General features: G+C 38.3%; 2 protein-coding genes across 10 annotated transcripts in view; one reads left to right on the top strand and one right to left on the bottom strand.

Moving 5' to 3' along the window:
• The window catches only part of KIF2A (kinesin family member 2A), an 86,684-nt gene extending 80,444 nt beyond the window's left edge, over positions 1 to 6,240 (top strand). For all 6 annotated transcript variants that reach the window (XM_066242556.1, XM_066242546.1, XM_066242564.1 and 3 more), the window contains 2 exons: positions 113 to 248; positions 2,832 to 6,240. In XM_066242556.1, the coding sequence (XP_066098653.1) occupies positions 113 to 248; positions 2,832 to 2,917 (222 nt within the window). In that variant the 3' untranslated portion in view covers positions 2,918 to 6,240. The remainder of the gene's footprint in view (positions 1 to 112; positions 249 to 2,831) is intronic.
• Positions 3,433 to 24,979, bottom strand: DIMT1 (DIM1 rRNA methyltransferase and ribosome maturation factor). 4 transcript variants are annotated; one of them, XM_066242602.1, is made up of 12 exons: positions 24,747 to 24,979; positions 24,370 to 24,443; positions 23,725 to 23,811; positions 19,783 to 19,844; positions 19,607 to 19,700; positions 19,472 to 19,521; positions 11,884 to 12,007; positions 11,654 to 11,746; positions 10,544 to 10,608; positions 9,818 to 9,881; positions 8,283 to 8,389; positions 3,433 to 6,590 (listed from the first exon to the last, which is right to left on the bottom strand). In XM_066242602.1, the coding sequence occupies exons 1-12, from the start codon at positions 24,823 to 24,825 to the stop codon at positions 6,548 to 6,550; spliced, it is 942 nt and encodes a 313-aa protein (XP_066098699.1). In that variant the 5' UTR covers positions 24,826 to 24,979; the 3' UTR covers positions 3,433 to 6,547. The 4 variants fall into 4 exon arrangements, with proteins under 4 accessions (XP_066098699.1, XP_066098708.1, XP_066098716.1 ...); XM_066242611.1 differs by lacking the exon at positions 24,370 to 24,443 and having other exon boundaries at positions 24,747 to 24,974; XM_066242619.1 differs by lacking the exons at positions 19,783 to 19,844; positions 24,370 to 24,443; positions 24,747 to 24,979.
• Positions 24,980 to 26,548: the final 1,569 nt, after the last annotated feature.

Below are 26,548 nucleotides of genomic sequence, written 5' to 3'. Positions count from 1 at the left end.
ATTAAGATGTTTTATGATACCATATTATGTTTGATGGTATTTAATGTATAAAACTTATAAATTGGTTTCTGTCTTACAAAGCTTACTGGTTTAATTGAATATTTCCTTTTAGGAATCTATTCGATGGTTAGAAGATGAAAAGGCTCTCCTAGAGATGACTGAAGAAGTAGACTATGATGTAGATTCATATGCTACACAACTTGAAGCTATTCTTGAACAAAAAATAGACATTTTAACTGAGCTGCGGGGTAATTCTATTTTCATTTTAGTGTTTGAAATCTGTTTAATACTTGTATTTAGTGGGAGGATTGCATACTGCAAGGGGACACCTGAAGTGAAAATTATGGTCAACATTTAACATCCTTTTAGAGGTATATAGGCACACCAACCATCCTGTTTTTTCTAAAAAAGAAACATGGAGTATTATTTTAAGTGCTCTCCAGTCATCCTTTTTTTCTTTTTTTTAGTCTTGAGATGATACAATTATAGAGAGGAAAAAGTATTTTAAGCATTTGTGGTTTTAGTTTGGTAGGCTGAGTTTTTCAGAATTATTTTCCTTGGATTAGATTTATCCAGGGTTACCTTTCTGTAGCCTCCTTCTGCACCTTCTTTTTGTGTATCTATGTCATGTTTTCCCTTTGAACACTTGTTTTGAAAAAGAGGAAAATTTTAAGACAAATACCCTTTCTGCTTTGTTTAGGAAGGGAAATATGTGGCTTACATGTCATGTCTGCTTGGTTTTAATTAGCTTGTATGCAACTGCAAATAGGCATTTCCTATATGTGGTAATTTCTTAGGCACTGGCAAATTAGCTGTCTCCATTTATATGTGAGTGGGCATGTGTGTGTGTACGTGCAGTGAAACATGAAATCAGATTGAAATTGCTAGTTTTTACTACTAAACAAGCTGCTTAATTTTTTAAACTAGGTCCTTTGTGAAGTTGGTTATTTGATGTCATATCCTATGAATCAGCAATGACCATTTCCCCCATTTCAGAGTTGTTTGTGCAGGTGTAGGGTTTCTAAAATTTACTGTCATTTTTCATGTTCTTCATATCCAAAACTTTGATTCAAAGTATTTTGATCATTTTTCTAATCTGCCATAACTCACAAGCAACTGTTCTATACTCATTTTATTCAGAAGAGTATAATGCACTCTGATTTTTTTTGTTAATACGTAACATTCATTTAGTTAACTTCTTTCCTTAATTTTCTCAGAATTTATATATATATCAAGCACATCCATAACTTCTAATAAACTACTATTTAGATATGGTATTACTCAGTCCTTTCTTAGAGAAATTTTTTACCATCTGGAAGTAATGTTGGTATTAATATAAGTTTGAGAGCTATTATATTAGTAGCCACCAGATCCACAGAAGTCCTAAATTCCTTTCTAATTTTTAGAAAAGTCAACTTTTTAAAAACACCACTGTGCCATTGTCAGGAGCGTCGCCCCAAGTATGGATGTCCTAGGTTCAATTCCTGGTCAGGGCACACAGTAGAAGTGACCATCTGCTTCCCCACACACCTCTTCTCTCCCTCTTCTCCTGTAGCCAGTGGCTTGATTTGTTTGTGGCTCCAGATGCTAAGATAGCTCTGTTGGAGCATATCAGCCTTAGGAGCTAAAAATAGCTCAGTACTTGAGCATCAGCCATAGACGGGGTTGCCGGGTGGATCCCGGTAGGGGCACATGTGGGCATCTGCCTCACTATCTCACCTCCTCTCACCTAGAAAAAAATAAAAACACCATTGTAATTCTGAAGATGGTAAAGAAATTTGTATGTCCTGAAGACCATTACCTTGGTACTATTTAATATATTTTAAGTTGAATAATTCTGTGCAAGGATGCTTTCCTGTATATTGCACAATGCTTACCAGCACCCTGGTCTCCACTGACTAGGAGACAGTAGCACCACCTCAATTGTGACAATCCAAAATGTCTGTAGACATTATTAAATGTCCCCAGAGTTGGGCGTTGGGGAGAAAATCACCCTATTTGAGAACCCCTGTTACAGGAAAATTTCTTATCTTTATAGATGTCACTTGCCTCTGCCAACTTATAACCTCTTCTTTATTCTTAAGTGACTCTGAGTCAGTACATGGTCACTTACAGTAAGACAGAATTTTAAGACCAAAAAGTGTATTATCCTGTAATTCCCATTCCTTATCCCAGGATAAGGAAAAATGGTATTTCTATATTTTAAAATTGAAGTATCTTTGTCTGGCCTGTGGTGGCCCAGTGGATAAAGTGTCGACCTAGAATGCTGAGGTCGCCAGTTTGAAACCCCGGACTTGCCTTGTCAAGGCACATATGGGAGTTGATGCTTCCTGCTCCTCCTCCCTTCTCTCTCCTCTAAAATTAATAATTTTTAAAAAATTCAAGTATCTTTTTGAAATTCATAACTTAAGGTAAAATAGTAATCAGAAGTAGAAATTTTCCAATATTAAAAGAAGAAATGTCTATTCTGCAGGTTAGTGTGATGGAGTGTTCCTTTTGGACATGACTGTACATATTTTACACAGATATAGAACTTGTCTGTACTCCAAAAGGAATGCAAATCAATTAGTATTGAACACTGAAAAATGTGCTGCACAACAGAAACCTGTTGACAATGGGAAAAAAAAGGTATTTCCAGGAATCTATAATGAAACTGTTGCTATAGTTGAGCACTATATTTAGTTCTGAGTTCATGGATAACAAAGGACAAAAGGAAAAATCTTGAGTTAAGGTTATGATATAAGAGAGCTGGTTTGATTAGGACCCATAAAGTTGTATACTGTATTGCATGTGATGCAATACTTACTCCCTTGTTCTTTTCTTTTCCCAAGATAAAGTGAAATCTTTTCGTGCAGCTCTACAAGAAGAAGAACAGGCCAGCAAGCAGATCAACCCGAAGAGACCCCGTGCCCTTTAAAATTGGCATTTGCTGCTAAAGGATCCCCAGAACCCTCACTATTGTAACTTACAAGGTTCAGCTGTTAAGGGCCATTTGAAAGTTTGGAATTTTAAGTGTCTGTGGAAAATGTCTTGTCCCTTCACCAAATGACATTTCAGTTTTGTGAAACACAGCTTTGTCTATACAATGCTTCTTGTCCAGGAGGCACAACCAAGATTTGGGAATAGTGAAGCATTTCGTTTCATTTTTCCAAATAGCGATTTACTTTTGGAGATCCTTGCCAATTTTCTTTTCTGTATGATGAAGTAAGATTGTGGACTTGATCCAGGGATGAACAGTAGGGGAAACCACAGCATTTCCTTTTAACTTGGTTCAATTTTCATAGTAAGACTGAGCAGTTTTAAATTCTTTGCGTGCATGCATACCTCATCTGTGATTGTACAGACCTTGCCCACTCCTAGAGACAGCTGTGCTCACCTCTTCCTGCTTTGTGCCTTGACTAAGGCTATTGACCCTCAATTTCTGAAGCACAGCCAAGTTAAATTACATTCCTTGTCATTGTAAATTACCTTTATTGTGTGTACATTTTTACTGTATTTGAGACATTTTTTGTGTGTTGCTAGTTAATTTTGCAGGATGTGCCATATCATTGAATGGAACTAAAGTCTGTGACAGTGGACATAGCTGCTGGACCACTCCATCTTATATGTAAAGAAATTTGGAATTATGATTTTAAACCATATAACATGTGGATATAATTTTCTTAGCTTTTCTTTGTAAAGAACTAAAATATAAACTAGTTGGTGTATAATAAAAAGTAAAGAAATTCTGAAGAGTTTTATCTTAGGATAATACATATATATGCAGTGTGTGTTCCAGTGTGTTATTAACAAGATTGATAGTGCAATTTGCTCTTTACCAATACCATTACTTAAGTTGAAGTGTCCATTAGCACCCCAAAATGTACCTTTTAAATGTACTGTTAAAGGAAATTGGCTTCTGATGCATGAACATTTACATAATACATTGAAAGTAGTCTGTAATAGAACTGATAGTGTAAGTCAAGTGTAGACAGTACATAACTCCCTTGAAAAAAGAATTAAGCTAAAAAGAGTTGACTTTGTCTTAAAAGGCAAATCTAACCCAAGCTCCATCCGTTACCTACTATGTGATATTTCACCATTATTTGGTGAGAATCACCAAATTCTCACCAATAAATTGGTCTAGGGCATGCTACTTTTTAAATGGTAGCACTTATTTTTACAGATTGCTACTCAAGCAGATTGGCCACTTTTCATGTAAATATTTTGTTAATGTATTTCTCTAGGAGATTTCCCTCAGTTCCTAGGAACATCTAGTTGATTAACAACAAATCTTCCAAGGATATTTTGTTTTGATTCACTCTAGGGAACTGTTAGCTCATTCCTATGGGCCAAAGGGAAGCTATGAATAGTCACATGAGCCAGATTCCATACTTCACTTCATAGAACTCAAGAGTGTAGTTGTGGGAAATCCTAACACCATGGTGAAATGCTCCTCTGTAAACTTAAAGATCTATAACAAATGTAGATTTCCACAATGTGCTATTATTAATAAATGGAATCTATGGAATGAATTTAGAGATAATTTTCTTCAATATAATCACCTTGTTTTGGAAGGGACTCAGGTATTCTTGCAGCTAAAAGATATGTTCTACTTGTGTTTATTTCAGAGAAGAGGAACAATGGATAACTGTTACTATTGAATTTGCAGAGGCTGTTTAAAAAAGTTTTTGAGCCTAACCAACCTTCAAAGGGCAATAAAAAGATGTGACCTTGCTCGTTGTGAAGCACAACAGATTAGCCTTAATTTATTATTTAAAATAGATGGGTAGTATCTCTAAAATATCCTCTATATCCAGATATGCTCCCTTTTTCTATCATGACTTTATTCTGATCAGTAAAGTATATAAATAATACCAAAAAAGATCTTGATAGTATAATCCAGTCCTTTAGTTTTACAGATAAGGAAAATTAAAGTCCAGAAATGGGACTAAAACTTAGTAGTTACTAGGAGGTAGAGGGAAAGGTAAACTAAATCTTCAAAATTTCCTATAACAATATAGATTAAATGAATTTTGCCAGTTAGTTTTGTAATATTTAAAAACCCTACTCCAGAATATTTAATGTTTCTATATAACAAACATAGCTTGATGCAGACACTTAAATAGAACTTTTTGGATCTGGATTAAAGAAACATTCTCAGATTTGAAAGTTGATACTCCTATTAATAAGTAACTAAGAACATACATTATTTTCATTATATAGGATTGTTTTAATATATCACTTTGAAGCCAGATTTCAAAAAAATCTGTTCAGGCTAGCCACTTGACTTCCCTTCTAGGTTTATTCAGTGTACTTATGTTAAAATAATTTGGAAACAGTCTTAAGTGAGGCATAAAGAATGAAGGTATTTTTATTTCCTTATATAATTAAAATAACCAGCTATTATATATAATATATTAGTATTATATTGATAAAGATTTAAACATAGTGGCTAATTAAAACTTGGTTAAAACATGTTTTGAAATTCTGAACCTTATATTTTAAAAGTAGCTTAAACTAATAAGCATCAGGTATATGAAAAAGAGATTTTAATTATCCAGAAGTTATAGGAATACTGGGGTCCTGTAGAGAAAAGGAGTGGTTGTGTTTTTTGTTCTGAAGCTGAAGGGCAAACATTTTAAAATTTTAAATCAAGTTTTGATTTACAAAACCTTTGGAAGTGTCATTAAACCTATAACAGTCTCCCCAAGAAAAAACATACGGTCTTATTTATAATTCATCTTAGTCCAGTTGAGCATCCTCATTTTACAGATTAAGGAATCATGCCGATGTCCGGCACCATATGGTCTCAGTGGCAGACTCAAGCTTACCCAGAACCCTGATGCTGTGATGCTACAGGATAGCTAAATGAGTAGGCAGTAGAAGTTTTATAGCATAAACAGAGAAACAAAACATTTTAAGCAAATTGTTTTACTGTACACATGAATTACAAGGAGAAAGGATATGGAGAATATATGACTCGGTTAAGCATATTTTAACTTTACACATGAGAGACAGAGGCCTAAAGAGGTCCTCACAGTAATTATAATGTAAAAATATAAGAGTAGCCTAACCTGTGGTGGCACTGTGGATGAACATCAACCTGGAACCCTGAGGGTTGTCAGTTAGAAACCCTGGGCTTGCCTGGTCAAGGCACATATGGGAGTTGATGCTTCCTGCTCCTCCCCCTGCCCTTGTCTCTCTCTCTCTCTCTCTCAAATGAATAAATAAAACCTTAAAAAAAAAAAAGAAATAGAAGAGTAACATCTTTCTACAATAACCTGTTAGAAATGATACATTTAAATGTAAAGTTGTGCGTGTCTGCGGCTCTTGAAGTTTACATGTATAGACAGGACCCTGCCCTATGTCAACCACAATCAAAATAACTTGAGTACTTAAAATTGACTAAATTATGTTAGAAATTCAGGGTAATAACTCTTAACAGTAGTATTAAATCAAATATAGTCCAGCAGTGTCCCAGTGGATGAAAAGCATACTTCATCTTTTCAAATTATTAAAAATGATCCAAGTTTCTTGAGTTTGAAAAATTTTGTTTTCCTGAAACCTAAGAAAAATGAATACCTTCTGCATTGAATCCATGTAACAATCTGAAAAAGAAACCAAAATGAGATGGTATTGAAAAGCTAATTTGTAGCACATAGCAGTGCATATAGTTCCCCTACCATCAATTCTGTGAAGCCCACTCACTCCTAACACTAGTTATTAAAAAATGTCATTTGTCAACTAAATTGTAAGATATCAGTTAAAACCACATCTTTTTGGTACCTCTTTTTGTCATGGCTATATGTCTTAAATTATGAATTTGACTAAAATTATCTTCGACTTCTATCCCAGACCTACAAGCTCATTAGCACTTGTTTCAACATGGTAAAAGTGACAAGAACCTATTTGGAATTAAGAGACAGAAGACAGATGAAGAGCTAATTTTACATGTATGTCCATTCTTCCTCTCTGAGCTCACTGTTACCAGGTTCAAATTAAATATTCACGTGTTGCTTTTCTCTGGATACCTATATACAATCAGATCTTAGTTAACAAACTACATATTCTTTAAAACCTTGAGATTTTGTGAGAATTTAAAAAAAGATCATGAAATATTTCTATTTAGACTGGAGATTATTTTTAGGACAACTTAAGAGGGATAGGTCAAGATGGTCTGAAATGTCTAAAAAAAGAAGATAGGTACTTATGAATAATATTCAACTCCTAGGATTAACATTTAACAAAGACTCTAGTATTACTAGCCTGCCAATATAAAATAGGAACCCTTAGCCCTGGCGGTTGGCTCAGTGGTAGAGCGTCGGCCTGGTGTGCAGGAGTCCCGGGTTCGATTCCCGGCCAGGGCACACAGGAGAAGTGCCCATCTGCTTCTCTACCCCTCCCCCTCTCCTTCCTCTCTGTCTCTCTCTTCCCCTCCCGCAGCTGAGGCTCCACTGGAGCAAGGTTGGCCCGGGCGCTGAGGATGGCTCCATGGCCTCTGCCTCAGGTGCTAGAATGGCTCTGGTTGCAACAGAGCAACGCCCCCTGGTGGGCATGCTGGGTGGATCCTGGTCGGGCGCATGTGGGAGTCTGTCTGACTGCCTCCCTGTTTCCAACTTCAGAAAAATACAAAAAAAAAAAAAAAAAAAAATGAACCCTATTTGTCTTAGTTATATAGAACTGTCTTTCCAGCTTAGAAAAGTCAAACCAATGACATGTTTTTTAACAATCTATCCTCATTTTTTATTTAGCCCCTAGAACATGGGAGCTTGAAAAATGAATTATGTAAAATGGGCAAAAACACCTGCAGTAAAGTGTTGGTTTATTAGTTTAACTATTTTACTAAACCAGTTAGAAATGTTAACCAGATATGATTGTAACACACTATTTCATGCTTAGGGTCTATTTAACAATAGCTATTCCCAATAGAGGGGAAAAAATGAGATCCTACTACATGTATTGTAAGTTCTGCCTTATAGGCTACTTCAAAAGTCAAACTATTAAAACTGAATGGCAGCTAGGGGTGGGGGTCATAGGGGAGAAGCACACACACCACAGCATCATCAACACAGAGGCTGTCTCCAGGCTAGGACTGTTAATTACTACCGTTCTTAAAGAAAATGTTCATTCTGCTGCAGCTAACTAGCCTCTGTCTTCTACACCAAATACTCTTCCATGCCATGGAAGTGCTATGCAATACTCCCAGGTAGCACCATACACCACTTAAAGGCCTTTAAATTTCTAATTTCAAGGTGTCACAGTGTAAAGAAATGTAAACACGAAAAGAAAAATGTAATTACCTGATAAAGTCATCTATGTCCATGGAACGGGCCCGCTTGTCACTAAAACCTGTGCTGGTGAGGATTTGCTGTATTTTACCTGCTATGCTGAAATCTTCTGGTATTATCTATCAAGATGCAGAATAAATGAACAACATATCTTTAATGAAGTCACCTTGACTTTTTTTTTTTTTTTTTTTAGTTCACTAAGTCATAAAATAGGTACCATCTATCCATAACAGTTTAGAAAGCATATGTGTGCAGATGAGGCCTGGATCTTTAAGTGACGGAGCTTCAGCATATACCAATTACTCAGAAGACCTGGAATAAATTAATCAAGCGAACTACCCTCTCAATAATTTTGTTAGTTTCAGACTTCACAAAACACTTCATAAGAAAATGATTGGAGCTGTAAACTAAATTTTTAAGCAATTGTTACTCCTTTAAAAATAACACATTTTCTTGGCATAAATCTCATTTTCTTGGCTTAATTTTTCTCTAAGGGAATGGCCTCTCCAACCCTTAAGGAATATTTAATACATATATCATACTTAACATTTTTCATCCAAAGATTTTTCCTAATTCAGCTTAATTTTTAAGTTTCTTTTTATCTTACTGATTGCCATGAAAGAGACGGGAACATCAAGCTGTTCCTGACCGGGAATCGGACTGGCAGTTCGATTACCAACCGAGCTATCTGGCCAGGGCAGTATTTTCTTATGTAGGCAATATCTGTCCATAAAAAAATTAAGGTAGTAACGTGGTACATTAAGCCATATAAGATCTGAGTCCTAAAATAGAAAGGAAATTTGCTTTTATCTTTCTGCTCTGTTTACTTAATTTGAAAGAACTAACAAGTTACCACATAGTCATATGTAGTTTTTGTGTGTGCTCACAGATAAAATCAGTTAAAAAAGTTGCACAGATAATGATTAAGAGGCATGAGGCTCACAACCATGAGTCTGCTACTCAGTCTGTACTTGATTCTCATCAATTTCTAGGTATTAAAAAGTTACTGAGAAATGGTAACTTTATAATTTGCTATATGAACAACAAAAAAGAAGGGATGGTCACAATTATTTTAAGCTCAGCAAGCTGCACCTACCTAAACCTTTGAGGAAATTATGACTCGGTTGAATCTATGGTAAAACAACTGTCAGTAGCTAAAGAAGACTGGAGTAACCGAGGTTGCTCAGGTCTGTTCCAAAGACTCTCAGCAGTGACCTGTTGAAGTTGTGCTAGATTACATTACAGACTGTCTCTGAAGGGTCTAGTGGAATGTACAAAATTAAAGACTCTTGCCCTGGCCTGATAGCTTGGTTGGTTAGAGAATTGTCCCAAAATGCAAAGGTTGTGGGTTTGATCCCTGGTCAGGGCACATACAGGAATAGATCAATGTTTCTGCCTGTTTCTGTCTCTCTCTACCATCCTCTCTTTAAAATCAATAAATTAAATTTTTTTTTTTAAATTAAAGACTCTTGTGATAGATGGAAAGGAGTAAGAAATAGAGGGGCATTTTAAAACAACAATCACTGAAATCAAAAACATTTTCTTACAGTATTATGGACCGAACAGTGAATTCTGTAGTTTTTTTCCAATAGCTGCTGTACTGCATTTGACCTGTAGCATAAATGACATCAGTATTATTGTATTATTATCTCAAAATTGGAGATTATCAATAACTTTCTTTCATTTTATAAGATTAAATGTTTCACATAGTGAAATTAAAAAACCAAAAGTGTTAAATACTGAAACAATCACAAACTTCAGAGTTATACATAAAAAGTACAGTCCTAATAAACATCTCAAATTCTTAAGGAAATTCTATATTCCACAAAACATCATTTCAAAAATAAATCTAAAATTATGGTTCTTCAACCTCTCTTTACTCTTAGGCCCCAAAATGCTGTCACATTTTTCCAAGTTATTAAAATTAAATGTATCTTACACAAATGTGGAAGGGGTCTATTATCACTCATTTTTCCAAGGAAAAACTAGGCAAAATGTGTGGCCAATTTTTGCGCCCCCCTCCCGTTTTGCCTAAAAACCTGATCTAATTCCCAACTCCAGGAACTTGCTTCATTCAATTCTCCTGTCTCCCAAAATACAAAGTCAGTTAAGATCCAGGGTATCTGAAGAAAAAATAAAAAGATCCAAGGTGTCTGCACATGGATGGTTGTTATGCTTAGGAAATCTGTTCAGGAAAAGGATCAAACTCTAGCAGTTAGCATAGTGTCTGGAGCACCGTTCCTTCCTACATTATAAATGAGGAAAATACTTACTTAAATGCAGCAGAGAGTGTCTTGTTTTTCCTAACAAAGGTGATTCTTACGAGGCCATCCCATTCCTGAAACAGAGGATGGATATTTTCTTAAAAAATATCAAACTTAATTTCTAGGCCTGCTAGGTATTATTTTGTCACAATATATAAAACTGGAAGAAAACTTCCAGAGTGATGAAGATGTTCTATATCTTGATTTGGCTGACAGATGCAAAAATAAGATGTTTACTTTTTTGAACTTCTATACAACTCACTGAATATTTAATTCTGAATTTTAAAATTAGAAAACAAACAAAAAATCATTGTTCCACATCCAAGCAAAGAACAACATGGCATTTTGGCATCTAAAGTATCATATCATATGATATGTCAATTAAAAAAAATTCGAAACATAATTTAGAATATATCCTGTACAATCTACCTAAACCGCCTTGTAGGAGTCATTGACAAGCCACTCTTTACTACCAGTTATTGACTGTAGACACAACTCTGTTTTTATCCAAAGTGAGTGCAGTAAGGTTCTACATCAAGTGATTTGGCTTCCTTCTCTTTTTAAATTGTAAAAAGAAGGATTTTGATGAAAAAGTGTTACCCATAATATTACTCTAAAACTATTTTTACTTGTGAAATACAGACATGTTTTCACAGCAGCAACCTTCAGCACAATGCAATGGCACTCTAATCTTTTAACCTTTTGCAAACAATCCCAGCATTTTTGTGGTCTTCACAACCATTCTGAGTCAAATTATTCTATCTACTCCATCACAGGAGGTATCATAATCGACATTTTCCTGTTAGGACATTTAGGTTAAATTAGTATTTTTCTGCTGCTCTAGACACGTATCTTCCAGCTTGGACATTTTTTCCCCTTGATTGAATGACCTAGTATTTTTTTTTATTGTTAATTTTTTAAGACTGTATTTATTCATTTTTTAGAGAGGAGAGAGAGAGAGAGAGGGAGAGAGACAGAAGGGAGAGAGAGGGCGACTCCCATATGTGCCTTGACCAGGCAAGCCCAGGGTTTCGAACAGGCGACCTCAGCGTTCCAGGTTGATGCTTTATCCACTGTGTCACCACAGGTCAGGTGAATGACCTAGTATCTTAACCTCACCTGAAAATTGATAGGTGGTGGCGGATTCTTAGGTTCTATTCTTACAACACTGGATTCAACCTTAGGTGGTGGTCTGAAGTTATTCTTTCCAACCTGTTAATCAGAAAATGTTTAAGTAGTCCTCTAAAATAACTCAATTAGTAATCAAATATGCTCTCCCCATAGAAGGCACATCTAGATAGATACTCAAGGGCGAGTTAAGTCACATTATTTCAATAATAGTTACTTACTTTCATTAGATGGTCCACCCGTGCCAAAAGCTGAGTATTAATTGAGAGTCTGCAGTACAACTTATCTCCAGGTTTAGCAACTAGTCGGAGAGCAAATTCTCTTTGAAACATAAGTATAGCACATCTGAAAATACAGCGTAAAGGAATAAGAACATGGTCATTGTCAACTATAAATGTATTTGAATTTAACAGATTTTCTTGGGCAGGAAACAGAACAAAGCAGTATCTGCAGTTCATGACAATTAGTCCAGCTGGGTAGAAGGTAGTTTTATTACCACAAAATGGTCCAGTTGGCTTTTTCATTTTATAATAGCTGTACCTATCACTCCTCACAAATGTAAGCCCTCAGTGATGAGATAAGAAAGTATTTCAGACCAACTCTAGTCTATATCACCCCTTCTAGGAAAACAAAATACAAATAAAATAGGCTCGATAGACAAATTATATTCATAGGTAGCAAATATCCTTATGGATGAGCTGAGGCAGGTTGTGAAATCACTGCCCTCCTGATTTAACAGATTAAGGTGTGGATTTCTTTAACTGACCTGTGGTGGCGCAGGTGATATCAAGAGTTGACCTGGAATGCTGATATTGCCAGTTCAAAACCCTGGACTTGCCCAGTCAAGGCACATACCTGCTCCTCCCCCGCTGCGTTTCTCTCTCTCTCCTTTCTATCCTTTTTCTTAGGGGGAAAAAAAGAAATGTGGATTTTTTTTTTCTTTAATTCAGCAAGCAATGGGAAAGGTTTTGGAGGCTCTTGAACAAATGATCATCTTCAAAGCTGGGTTCGACTTTCAAATATTTTTGACAAGTCGCACAAATGTAAGAAATACAGTTGACATTGCAACCCAGGCCACAGATATCTTTATGTATATATGCTTATGTAACTCAAACAAAACTTCTGTAAAACTATTATTTCCTGGGCCACATGCACTTAATACCTTCTGATTAAGTCCATTCCTTGTCATTAAGAAAAAAAAAATAATGGTCATGACCCACTGATTTTATAACCACTAAGGGGTTTTTGATTTGCAGTTTGAAAATGATTTATAAAAATTATACTAGAAGAGCAGTCCTACCTGTAGTTCTGCACACAGAGGCAGGGCAAAAGACGGGAACTGCAGAAACCCACAGTGGAGCATGGGTGCACAGTCTCGCCCCTGAAGCCAGGTTTTGCGCCCCAGCACATGAGTACAGCCCCACCAGCAGGGACGGGGTGAAAGCCGGGAAACAGGCAGAGACCCGCGCCTGGCATAGGTGCGCAGCCCTGCCCACGGTGCCAAGGCTTGTGGCCCCGCATGGCACGCAGCCCTGCCTGCAGAGTCGGGGCAAAGGCCAAGGACAGACAGGGCTTGTAGCCCTCCCGCACGTGAACACAGCCCCACCTGTAGAGGAGAGGCAGAAACCAAAGCAACTGCCGCAGCTGGCTGGGGCAGCAACGGCCTTACCCAAACACCTGAGGCAGAGGCAGAGGGGATGGCGGGCCTGCAGACAGACCACACCTAAGGAACACAGAGGCCACACCCTTCTTATACACAGACAAAATGGGAAGGCAGAGAAATGCAACCCAAATGAATCAAGAGAAATCCCCAGAAAAGGACTTGAATGAGTCAGATATAACCAAATTACTGGATGCAGAGTTTAAAATAATGATTGTTAGGATGCTCAAAGATCTTAGAACAACAATGGATGGACATAATGAGCACCTAAATAAAGAGATAGCAAGTATAAATAAGGACACTGAAATAATAAAAAAGAATCAGTCAGCAATGTCAAATACAATATGAGAAATGAAGAATACAATGGAAGGAATTAAAAGCAGGATAGATGAAGCTGAAGATCGAATCAGTGAGTTAAAGGACAAGATAAACGAAGGCACGGAAGCAGAGCAGCAAAAAGAAAAAGTCTCAAAAAGTCTGAGGAAACTCTAAGAGAGCTCTGTGACAACATGAAGAGAAGTAACATCCTCATCATAGGGTTTCCTGAAGAAAAAGAGAAAGAACAAGGGATAGAAACCTTGTTTGAAGAAATCATAGCTGAAAACTTCCCTAAATTGATGGAGGAAAAAGTCATATAAGTTCAAGAAGCACAGAGAATTCCATTAAAGAGAAACACAAAGAAATACACACCAAGACACCTCATAATTAAAACACCAAAGCTAAGAGATAAAGAAAGAATACTAAAAGCTGTAAGAGAAAAGTGGTCTAACCTACAGAGGAGCCCCCATAAGGATGACATCTGACATCTCAATAGAAACACTGAGGTCAGAAGGGAATGGCAAGAAATATTCAAAGTAATACAGAACAAGAGCATACAACCAAGACTTCTTTATCTAGCAAGGCTAACATTTAAAATTGAAGGAGAAATAAAAAGCTACCCAGACAAAAAAAATAAACTCAAGGAATTCATTACAACCAAACCAAGGCTGAAAAAAATGTTAAGGAGCCTGTTGTAAACAAAACAAAGGGGGAAAAGAATATGGTATGGATTAAAAGATCCAATCAAAAGACATAGGGTAGCTTCATATATAAGAAAATAGGACCCATACATATGCTGTCTACAAGAGACACACCTTAAAACAAAAGATGCGCAGCCTGACCTGTGGTGGCACAGTGGATAAAGCGTCGACCTGGAAATGCTGAGGTCGACGGTTCGAAACCCTGGGCTTGCCTGGTCAAGGCACATATTGGAGTTGATGCTTCCAGATCCTCCCCCCTTCTCTCTCTCTGGTCTTTCTCTCCTCTCTCTTCCTCTCTGTCTCTCTAAAAATGAATAAATTAAAAAAAAATTAAAAACAAAAACAAAAGATGCACATAGACCGAAGTTAAAAGGATGGAAAAAATATTTCATGCAAATGAAAATGAAAAATAAAATTGGGGTAGCAATACTTGTATCTGACAAAATGGACTTTAAAACAATGGCTATAGTAAGAGATAAAGAAGGTCACTACATAATGATAAAGGGAGCAATCCAACAGGAAGATATAACCATAATAAATATCTAAGGACCTAATATAGGACCACCTAAATATATAAAGCAGACTTTGATAGATATAAAGGGTGGAATCAATAGCAATACAATAATAGTAGAGGATTTCAATGCCCCACTAACATCACTAAATAGATCCTCAAGAAAGAAAATTGACAAACAAACAGCAGACTTAAAGGACACACTAGATCAACTGGATTTAATAGATATCTTTAGAGCTTTTCACCTTAAAGCAGCAGAATACACATTTTTTTCAAGTGCTCATGGTACATTCTCTAGGATACACCACATGTTAGGGCACAAAAGCAGTCTCAACAAATTTAAGAAGACTGAAATCATATCAAGCATCTTCTCTGATCACAATGGCATGAAACTAGAAATCAACCACAACAGAAAAACTGAAAAATATTTAAACACTTGGAAACTAAATAGCATGTTAATAAATAACAAATGGGTTAACAATGAGATCAAAGAATAAAAAAATTCCAGAAATGAATGATAATAAGCATACAACAACTCAAAATTTATGGGACACAGCAAAAGCAGTACTGAGAGGGAAGTTCATAGCATTATAGGCATACCTTATGAAGCTAGAAAAAGCTCAAATAAACAACTTTACCCTACATCTAAAAGAACTAGAAAAAAACCAGCAAGTAAAGCCCAGAGATAGTATAAAGAAGGAAATAATAAAGATCAAAGCGGAAATTAGTGACATAGAAGCTAAAAAAACCATAAAACCAAGAGCTGATTCTTTGAAAAGGTAAACAAGATCATTGAACCTTTAACCAGACTCACCAAGAAAAAAAGAGATAGGACTCAAATAAAAAAAAAATTAGAAATGAGAGTGGAGAAATAACTGACAACAGAAATACAAAGGATTGTAAGAAAATACTATGAAGAACTGTATGCCAAAAAATTAGACAACCTATATGAAATGGACAAATTCCTTAAAACATATCATCTTCCAAAAATCAATCTGGAAGAATCAGAAAACCTAAACAGACCAATTAAAACAAATGAGATAGAAACAGTTATCAAAAAACTCCCAACAAACCAAAGCCCTGGGCCAGATGGCTTCACAAGTGAATTCTACCAAATATTCAAAGAACTAACTCCTATCCTTCTCAAGCTATATCAAAAAATTCAAGAGAAAGGAAGACTTCCAAGCTCCTTTTATGAGGCGAGCATAATTCTGATTCCAAAACCAGGAAAAGACAATACAAAGAAATAAAATTATAGGCCAATATTCCTGATGAATTTAGATACTAAAAACCTCAACAAAATATTAGTAAAATGGATCCAGCAATATATGAAAAAAATCATACATCATACTTAAGTGGGATTTATTCTGGGGAGGAAAGGCTGGTACAATATTTGCAAATCAATCAATGTGATTCATCACATAAACAAAAGGAAGGAGAAAAACCACATGATAATTTCAATAGATGCATAAAAAGCATTTGATAAAATCCAGCACCCATCCATAATCAAAACTCTCAGTAAACTGGGAATACACGGAACATACCTCAACATGATAAAGGCCATCTATGACAAATCCACAGCCAACATCATAGTCAATGGGTAAAAATTAAAAGTAATCCCCTTAAGATCAGGAACAAGACAGGGGTGCCCCCTGTCATCCCTCTTATTCAACATAGTTCTGGAAGTCCTAGCTACAACAATCAGACAAGAAGAAAAATAAAAAGCATCCAAATTGGAAAAGAAGAAGTAAAACTATCATTATTTGCAGATGATATGATATTGTATATAGAAAACCCTAAAGTCTCAGTCAAAAAACTACTGGACCTGATAGCCTGACCAGGAGGTGGCGCAGTGGATAGAGCGTCGGACTGGAATGCGGAAGGACCCAGGTTCGAGACCCCGAGGTCGCCGGCTTGAGTGCAGACTCATCTGGTTTGAGCAAAGCTCACCAGCTTGGACCCAAGGTCGCTGGCTCAAGCAAGGGGTTACTCGGTCTGCTGAAGGCCAGCGGTCAAGGCACATATGAGAAAGCAATCAATGAACAACTAAGGTGTTGCAACGCGCAATGAAAAACTAATGATTGATGCTTCTCATCTCTCTCCGTTCCTGTCTGTCTGTCCCTGTCTATCCCTCTCTCTGACTCACTCACTGTCTCTGTAAAAAAAAAACAAAACAAAAAAAAACTACTGGACCTGATAAATGAATTCAGCAAGGTGACAGGATATAAAATTAATACTCAGAAATTAGAGGCATTTTTATATACCAACAATGAACTGTCAGAAAGAGAAATTAAGGAAACAATCCTCTACACTATTGCAACAACAAAAAAAGTAAAGTACCTAGGAGTAAATTTAACCAAGGAGATTAAAGACTTGTACTCGGAAAATTATAAAACATTGATAAAAGAGATCAAGGAAGATACAAACGAGTGGAAGCATAACCGTGAATTCATGGATAGGAAGAATAAACATCATTAAAAGGTCTATTGTAGCCTGACCTGTGGTGGCGCAGTGGGATAAAGCATCGACCTGGAACACTGAGGTCGCTGGTTCAAAACCTTGGGCTTGCCTGGTCAAGGCTCATATGGGAGTTGATGCTTCCTGCTCCTCCCCCTTCTCTCTCTCTCTGTCTCTCTCACTCCTCTCTCTCTAAAAAATTAATAAATAAAAAATATTTTTAAAAAAGGTCTATTTTACATAAAGCAATTTATAAATTCAATGCAATACCAATTAAAATACCAATGACATACTTCAAAGATATTGAACACATATTCCGAAAATTTATATGGAACCAAAAGAGAACATGAATAGCCTCAGCAATCTTGAAAAGGAAGAATAAAGTGGGAGGTAACACATTTCCTGATATCAAGTTGTACCACAAGGCCATTGTACTCAAAACAGCCTGGTACTGGCATAAGAACAGGCACATAGATCAATGGAACAGAATAGAGAACCCAGAAATAAACTCACACCTTTAAGGACAACTGATATTTGACAAAGGAGGTAAGAGCATATAATGGAGTAAAGACAGCCTCTTTAACAAATGGTGTTGGAAAAATTGGACAGCTACTGCAAAAAAAATAAAACTAGAGCACTAACTTACACCATTCACAAAAATAAACTCAAAATGGATAATAGACTTAGATATAAGCCATGAAACCATAAGCATCTTAGAACAAAACATAGGTAGTAAGCTTTCCGACATCTCTAGCACAATATATTTGCCGACTTATCTCCACAGGCAAGTGAAATAAAAGACAGGATAAACAAATGGGACTATATCAAACTAAAAAGCTTTTGCACAGCTAAAGACAATCAAGAACAGAATAAAAAGACAAAATACACAATGAGAGAACATATCCGACAATACGTCTGATAAGGAGTTAATAACCAAAATTTATAAAGAACTTGTAAAACTCAACACCAGAAAGATAAGTAATCCAATCAAGAAATGGACAAAAGAAATGAATAGCCACTTCTCCAAAGAGGACATACAGATGGCCAATAGGCATATGAAAAAATGCTCAACATCACTAATCATTAGAGAAATGAAAATTATAACCACAATGAGATATCACCTCACACCAGTCAGAATGGCGCTCATCAACAAAACAACACAGAATAAGTGCTGGCAAGGATGTGGAGAAAAGGGAACCCTCCTGCACTGCTGGTGGGAATGCAGACTGGTGCAGTCACTGTGGAAAACAGTATGGAGATTCCTCAAAAAATTAAAAATTGAACTGCCTTTTGACCCAGCTATCCCACTGTTAGGAATATACCCCAAGAACACCATATCATTGATTAAAAGGAGAAATGCACCCCCATGTTTATGGCAGCACTGTTCACAATAGCAAAGATCTGGAAACAGCCCAAGTGTCCGTCAGTGGACAAGTGGATTAAAAAGCAGTGGTACATATATACTATGGAATACTATGGGGCCATGACAAAGAAGGAAATCTTACCTTTTGTGACAACATGGATGGACCTGGAAACTATTATGTTAAGTGAAATAAGCCAGGTAGAGAAAAAAAAATGACCTCACTCATTTGAGGAATCCAATGAACAATGTGAACTGAGGAACGGAACTGAGACAAAGGAGGGATCAAAGGGACCAGAGGAAAAGAGGACAGAGGGAAAGGGGATGATAGGATGGGATAAACCTGAAGGGAAGGGGAGAGAGTGCTGTAGGGAGGGGGGCAAGGGAAATGTTGAAGGGAATACGGGGGAGGGGAGATGCATTCGGGGCAACACTAGAATCTATGTAAACACATAAAAAAATAAATAAAATAAAAATTATACTAAAAATACCTTAGGAAGTCATTGCAATTGTGTGGACATAAAGTACTAAAAAGTCTAACCCGGGCTAAAGAAAAAAGATTGAGAAACTAAGGGAAGGTCCTCCAATCTCAGAAGCAGGACTTATACAACACCTTCCTCAGATAACTCTATCAGTTGAAAAAAGAAAGAGAGAAAGACCTCCATACAAATTGATATTTTCCACAAAACAAATTGTCCAGTAGTTTTTCAACTGAATTAATTTTCATCTTAGGCTGTCTGTGTTCATGGCCTAACCTGTCATCTTTTGAATATTTGGTGTCATTTTGGTATTTGTCACAAACCTGAAAAAAGGTCGGTGCAGCAACAGCTTGAAAACAAAAGGCGAAGAGATCTGTAAGACAATCAACTAGTTATTTCTGGGAAAGACACACCAGAGAAACATTTAGGGAAATGTTCCTGACAACTTGAAAACATACCTGATAAGGTAAATTTGCCACACAAGTATCAAAGAATGGCAAATCGGTTTTCAACACATCACCCACCATTACTTGAAGTTTGCTGGCCAGAGGTCTGATAGTAAGAAAAAAGCAATTAAAAAAGAACACTGTTTCTTGAGATTGAAATGCACTTTAATTCTATTTTGAATACTTACGTGCCCTGAACTCTTTTGTGAAGTTCAGCTACTAGCCTTGGGTCAAGTTCATAGGCAATTACCTAAATTAAAAAAATAATTTTTTGGCCCTGGCCGGTTGGCTCAGTGGAAGAGTGTCAGCCTGGGATGCGGGAGTCTCGGGTTGATTCCCAGCCAGGGCACACAGGAGAAGCGCCCATCTGCTTCTCCACCCCTCCCCTTCTCCTTCCTCTTTGTCTCTCTCTTCCCCTCCCGCAGCCAAGGCTCCATTGGAGCAAAGCTGGCCCGGGCGCTGAGGATAGCTCTGTGGCCACTGCCTCAGGCGCTAGAATGGCTCTGATGGCGGCAGAGCAACGCCCCAGATGGGCAGAGCATCGCCCCCTGGTGGGCATGCCGGGTGGATCCCAGTAGGGCGCATGCGGGAGTTTGTCTGACTACCTCCTCGTTTCCAACTTCAGAAAAATACAAAAATAAATAAATAATAATAATAATTTTTTTAGGGTAAAGTATGGAGTGTAAAACTTTCCTTATCTCAATGTTAACTCTTACATGATTTATATGAATTAAACTTTTTTCTCAGTTCTACTATCAACATTCCTTCAAATGTTCTCTACTATTTCAAACAACAGAAAACACCACTCAGAAAAGTGGTCAGAGAGTTCTACCCAAATTGACAAAATTATCATGCTCATCTGGCTTCATGCTTTGTAACTGAGCAGAAAATGAAAAAAATACACAAAATATCTGTGTAATAAATGTTCTAGACAGAAGCATACAAGACAACTGCTCCTGGAATGAGTGTATCATTTCTCTCACCTACTAAGCCCAGAGTATACAATATAGATAATTTTTCTTTCCATTTAAGATTTATTGATTTTAGAGAGAGAGAGAGAGAGAGAGAGAGAGAGAAGTGGGGGAGGAGCGGGAAGCATCAACTTGTTTTAGTTGTTTCTCATATGTGCCTTGACTGTGCAAGCCCAGAGTTTCAGACCAGTGACCTCAGCATTCTAGGTTGACGCCCTATCCACTGCACCACCACAGGTCAGGCAGATAATTCTTAAGGTAAATGTAAAAGGATACCAGATATGGTTGAAATTGTCATTTTAATTCATTATCGGCTGAGGTTTAATGACTTCCAGGAAGCCTGTATCTAAATGTGCTGCTTAGTCTGTTTGGCTCTTGGTTCCTTTCTCCAGCTTTCCCTGTGCCCTGTAAAGTGATATAGTCCAGCTCACTTGCCTTTGATTTCTAGCTGGGATTAGCCAATGAAGAACCAGAATTATAGGGTGCAAGGACAGATATTAAGTATTTCCTAATGCCTACCATGCCTTGCAGGTGTTCTAGCAATGGTCGTGTTCCACTGTCAGTGGTCCCTGTTTAATGGCTCTGTAACGCAGTTCCCTCCTCTTGTCCCCTGAGTCCTTCGAATGGTAACTGTTACCTGCTGTTGCCAGTCCCTGGGTCTTTTACTAATGCTTACTAATTCCCTTTAACTCCATCCTCACATTTTGTAGTCTCTTCATTAAACTCTCTTCAAATAAGTGCTTTAAAATGTGCTACCTATTTCTACCAGAGGACACAATGGTTCCATTTAATTAGAAACTGGGTCACCCAAGAGAAAAAGTCAGCAGTGGCCAGGTGGCACCCCAAACTTAGGGGCCTGAGTCCTAGCTCTTCAGATCTCCTCCTCCAAAGTTCTAGGTTCCAAAAGCTCTAACCTCTCCTTACTTTGTTTCCCTGAGCCTAGAGGCGATATCTGCTCTCTGCAATTATTACTCTTGGGTTACCTCAGTGTTCTCATTTATTCTTTTAGTGCTGTAACAACTGTGTAACCAATTCCCTATACTGGTTTCCCTGTAATGAAATATCTAATGTGGCTTCTGTTTTCCTGACAGATAATATTCCATTCCCATATATTCTTTTAATCTATTTTTAAAAATTAAGATATAATTGACATACCGTATTACCCCATGTATAAGATGCACCGTTTTTTAAAACAATTTGGGGTCTAAAAACTGGGTGCATCTTATAAATTGGTTGTAGAAGTATGGCATTTCAAATGCCATAGATGGAACTGAGGATGAGGCAATATATGAAGACAGTGATTCGTCATCATCAAACACTGATAAGGAGCTGCATGAATTTTATGGTGAATAAAACTTGAGTTCAATAAGTTTATGGAGCCTGACCAGGCGGTGGTGCAGTGGATAGAGAGTTGGACTGGGATGTGGAGGACCCAGGTTTGAGACCCTGAGGTCGCCAGCTTGAGCACGGGCCCATCTGGTTTGAACAAAGCTCATCATCTTGGACCCAAGGTCGCTGGCTTGAGCAAGGGGTTACGCGGTCTGCTGTAGCCCAATGGTAAAGGCACATATGAGAAAGCAATCAATGAACAACTAAGGTTTTGCAACAAAAAACTAATGATTGATGCTTCTCATCTCTCTCCGTTCCTTTTTGTTTTTTGTTTTTACATCCTTAATAATTTATTTGTTCATAAACAGGCAAATTGTTGTTTATGTTATTACAGTATTCTTGTGCCAGAGGTATAAACTTAATTACATCTACAATTCAGCATGAATTTATTTTGATTATACATTACAGCTTGTACTTCTGAAACAGGAATACTTAGAGCTAGAGAAGAGGTGCACACTGCAGCAAGCCAGAGGGTACACGAGCCTAAACAACAAACCAATTTTCCTAGGATGTCAATTTTAATTAAAAGTAAAAGGAAGCCTGGCCTGTGGTGGCGCAGTGGATAAAGAGTCAACCTGGAATGCTGAGTTCTCCAGTTCGAAACCCTGGGCTTGCCTGGTGAAGGCACATATGGGAGTTGATACTTCCTGCTCCTCCCCCTCCTCTCTCTCTCTCTCTCTCTCTCCCCTCTTTAAAATGAATAAATAAAATCTAAAAAAAAAAGTAAAAGGGAGCCTGACCAGGCACTGGCGCAGTGGATAGAGTGTCGGACTGGGATGAGGAGGACCCAGTTTCGAGACCTGAGGTCGCCAGCTTGAGCGCGGGCTCATCTGGTTTGACCAAAGCTCACCAGCTTGAGCCCAAGGTCACTGGCTTAAGCAAGCGGTTACTTGGTCTGCTGAAGGCCCACGGTCAAGGCACATATGAGAAAGCAATCAACGAACAACTAAGGTGTTGCAATAAAAAAAACTGATGATTGATGCTTCTCATCTCTCTCTATTCCTGTCTGTCTGTCCCTATCTACCCTTCTCTCTGACTCTCTCTCTCTGTAAAAAAACAAACAAACAAAACTTTATGTAATACATTTTTTTTCAAATTTCAGGCCCCAAAATTAAAGTGTGTCTTATATGTGGGAGCATCTTATACATGGGGAAATACGGTATAACATTATATTAGTTTCAGGTATGCAACATAACATGTATACATTCCAAAATAAGTCTCATTAACATTCATCACTACATAGTTACAAACTGTTTTGTTTTATAGTAAGAACTTTTAAGCTCTACTGTCTTAGCAGCTTTCAAACATATAGTACAGTATTATTAACTATAATCACTATGCTGTCCATTACAGTTCCGGGACTTATTTTATAACTGGAATTTTGTACCTTTTGACCACCTATACCTGTTTCACTCATAATGTCTAAGATAAAGTTTTTAGCAAAGGATCAAAAGTTAATGTTAGCTTTCACCAGGTGTCTCAGTGGATAAAGCATTGTCCCAGTGCCCTGAGGTCGTGGGTTTAAGCACTAGTCAGGGCATGTAGGAGAATCAATCAATGAGTGCACAACTAAACAGATCAACTAAGTGGAATAACGAATTGATACTTCTTTCTCTCTCTCCCTTCTCTCTTTATCAAGTCAATGGGGAAAAAAAGTTACAGTTAAAATAATAGCAATTAATAACAATTAATTAAAATAGATTTATATTTGTAGAGTACCTGCGCTTATTCACATAGTCATTTTTGATACTAATATGAAATCCTTTTTACCTTTTTTGCCTTTTCTAGCAACTTAACAGTCATATTGCCAGTTCCAGGTCCCACTTCCAGCACTACATCTGTTGATCTTAAGGCAGCCTGCAAGCAAACACAAGCACTCTAGGTTTACCTTCACATCTTAACATATAATTTACATCTGAATATCCGCTTGAAAGCTCCTGGTTAAGAGATTTTATTTTAACTCCATTTTTAGGAATTCCTTTATAATCTAAATGTTTTAACAAAATTATCTGACATTTAGTGCAAGAGGAAATGTGACACCTCTCCTAACTTGGGGCGATGGTGAGGAATCAGAAAACTTCATAAGACAGAAAAAGAAAATAGCAGTTCTTTCTGGGGTTGGTATTCTGCTTTCTATTTAGGAAATGATTTCAATAGCATCTCGTTATCAACTCTGTTATCAATCAGTTCAAACTGTCAAGGACCTTGCCTGATAATCACAGGTACCCCAGGAATTGTACACAATAGTGGGTGTTTGTATGTACATGGCTAGGGTATTCTGGGTTTACAGCTACTATCATATACTTAAAGTAATCCATGAACCAAAAATGTTGAAAAGTTAGCATCTATTTTGTATCAGGAATCCTCTCTGCACGTAAATATTCCTGCTCTCTGCCTTTCTTTGTCCACACCCACCTTATCGATAATGCTGTTAACAATAAGAGGATTTTTCAAAATGTGCTGCCCAATCCCCGTGTTGAACATGAGTCCTGAAAGAAAACATGACACAGTCTTAATTTTCCAACGAAAATGAGATATTGGACCGTCCCGGAGAAGAAAGCGGGTTGGCAGACGGAAGATCTGGCGCAGACGTCCCGCTGGGATCCGAGACGGACACACTAAGTGCCTTCCGTCGGAAAGGAAGCCAGACAGCGCGCAGGGCCTGGGCCGGCATCCCGAACCCCCGCACTTGCGCGCTCCGGAAGCACGGGCCTTGACCAGACTCACCGTCCGCGCCCCGGGCTGGGTCCAGCCGGAAGACGCGACCCGACCTCAGCTCCCTCCTGACCTACCTCCGGCGCTCTTCAGCTCCCGGCGCTGTTGTTGCCGCTCCTGGCGGCGCCCGCTCACCCCTGACTTGATCTTCGGCATCTCCGCAGGCAGCGGGCCGGCAGCCCAGGACGTCAGCCAGGGTCCAGGCCGGCTACCCCAAGTACCGCACCACGTGGGAACCACCTTCCGCACCAACCGCTCGGTTCCTAGCCCAGTTGGGGAGGGGACCGATAAGGACTGGCCCCTTTTCGCTCTGGGCTCCGCCCCCAAAAAGACGGCCGACCTCGGAGCCCAGTGACCGCCGGGAATTGTAGTCAGAAGGTAGAGGAAAGCCTAATTTTGGGAGCCCACAGATCCCAGAAGACAGTGCGCTACCAATTCTGGAAGTTGGGATTGGCTAGCTTGGAACTGGGGGCGTGATCTGTCGTCCCATTGCGCACAGTTGGTTAAATTGGTTTAGGTCTGATACTGTGTAGATTGTGGAAGAGGTTTGAGTTTTAAGGCGCGATTAGGCCTTGTGGATGTTCTATCAGGCCAGGTTCTGGGTCGCTGGTGTTCAGAGGTTTCTGTCTGTGACGTGCCTCGCTCCTGTTTCCCAGCACATATTGGGTGGAAAACCTCGGATTTTGAGATGAGGCGTTTGCTCGTTTGGGGGAGTGAGTTCTGTGTCTCTTGTATTGTGTAATGTAATTCCAGAATGTTTTAAGTGTTTAGTTCCGCTAGGATTACTAGTTGCTTCGTTTCCTTTTGTGCGATGTCATTCTTCCTAAGCACTTACTGAGCTCCAGATGTTTATTAAGTACTGCTGGGTGGTAGTGAATCAAAGATAAGTAGGATCCTGACCAGGCGGTGGCGCAGTGGATAGAGAGCCTCGGACTGGGATGCGGAGGACCCAGGTTCAAGGCCGGGAAATCGCTAGTTTGAGCGCGGGCTCATCTGGTTTGAGCAAAAGCTCACCAGCTTGGACCTAAAGTCGCTGGCTTGAGCAAGGGGTAACTCGGTCTGCTCAAGGCCTGCGGTCAAGGCACATATGAGAAAGCAATCAATGAACAACTAAGGTGTGGCAACGAAAAACTGATGATTGATGCTTCTCATCTCTCTGTTTCTGTCTGTCTGTCCCTATCTATCCCTCTCTCTGACTCTCTCTGTGTCTCTGTAAAAAAAAAAAAAAAAAAAAAGATAAAAAAGAAAAAAGATAAGTAAGAAACTGCTGTTCTCAAAGTTTATTCCATTGAGAAAGACAAAAACTCCTAAATTAAGTAAATGTGGTAATTGGTATGCACTGGATATTGTGACAGGACAATGAATCCAACCATAAGCTGAGTACAAGGTCCATGTCTATTTTGCCTGTCAGAGTAATGACTTCAGTTTTAAATGTTTCTGTGTTTACCATACTTCCTTGAAGAACTTTTTTCTGTCATTACCAAAGCTGACTTCCCACTGCAATTAATTTTGTGCATTTCCAAGCCTAGGTCTTTGCTGTAATTTCAACTCGAGAAAACTCGTATATTCTAGTAGCATCTTCAACTACGTATTTCATCCCATTAATCATTGATTTATTCCACCCTTCTGGGGAATCCATTGTGCCCGCCACTGTATCAAATGTTAGGAATAAAAGGATGAACATAACATGATTCCTGCTTTTATAGAACTTTCTGTCGAGAGGGAGACATGCAAATAATTGCAAAAATGGAAACATTTCGCCTGACCAGGCAGTAGCACAGTGGCTAGAGCATCGGACTGGGATGCGGAAGACCCAGGTTTGAGACCCGGAGGTTACCAGCTTGAGCGCGGGCTCATCTGGTTTGAGCAAAAGCTCACC

This window comes from Saccopteryx bilineata, chromosome 1 (assembly GCF_036850765.1).
Source record: "Saccopteryx bilineata isolate mSacBil1 chromosome 1, mSacBil1_pri_phased_curated, whole genome shotgun sequence".
NCBI classification, from domain to species: domain Eukaryota; kingdom Metazoa; phylum Chordata; class Mammalia; order Chiroptera; family Emballonuridae; genus Saccopteryx; species Saccopteryx bilineata.
Note: the sequence above shows the minus strand (reverse complement) of the source record. Positions and strands in the feature narration are given on the sequence as shown.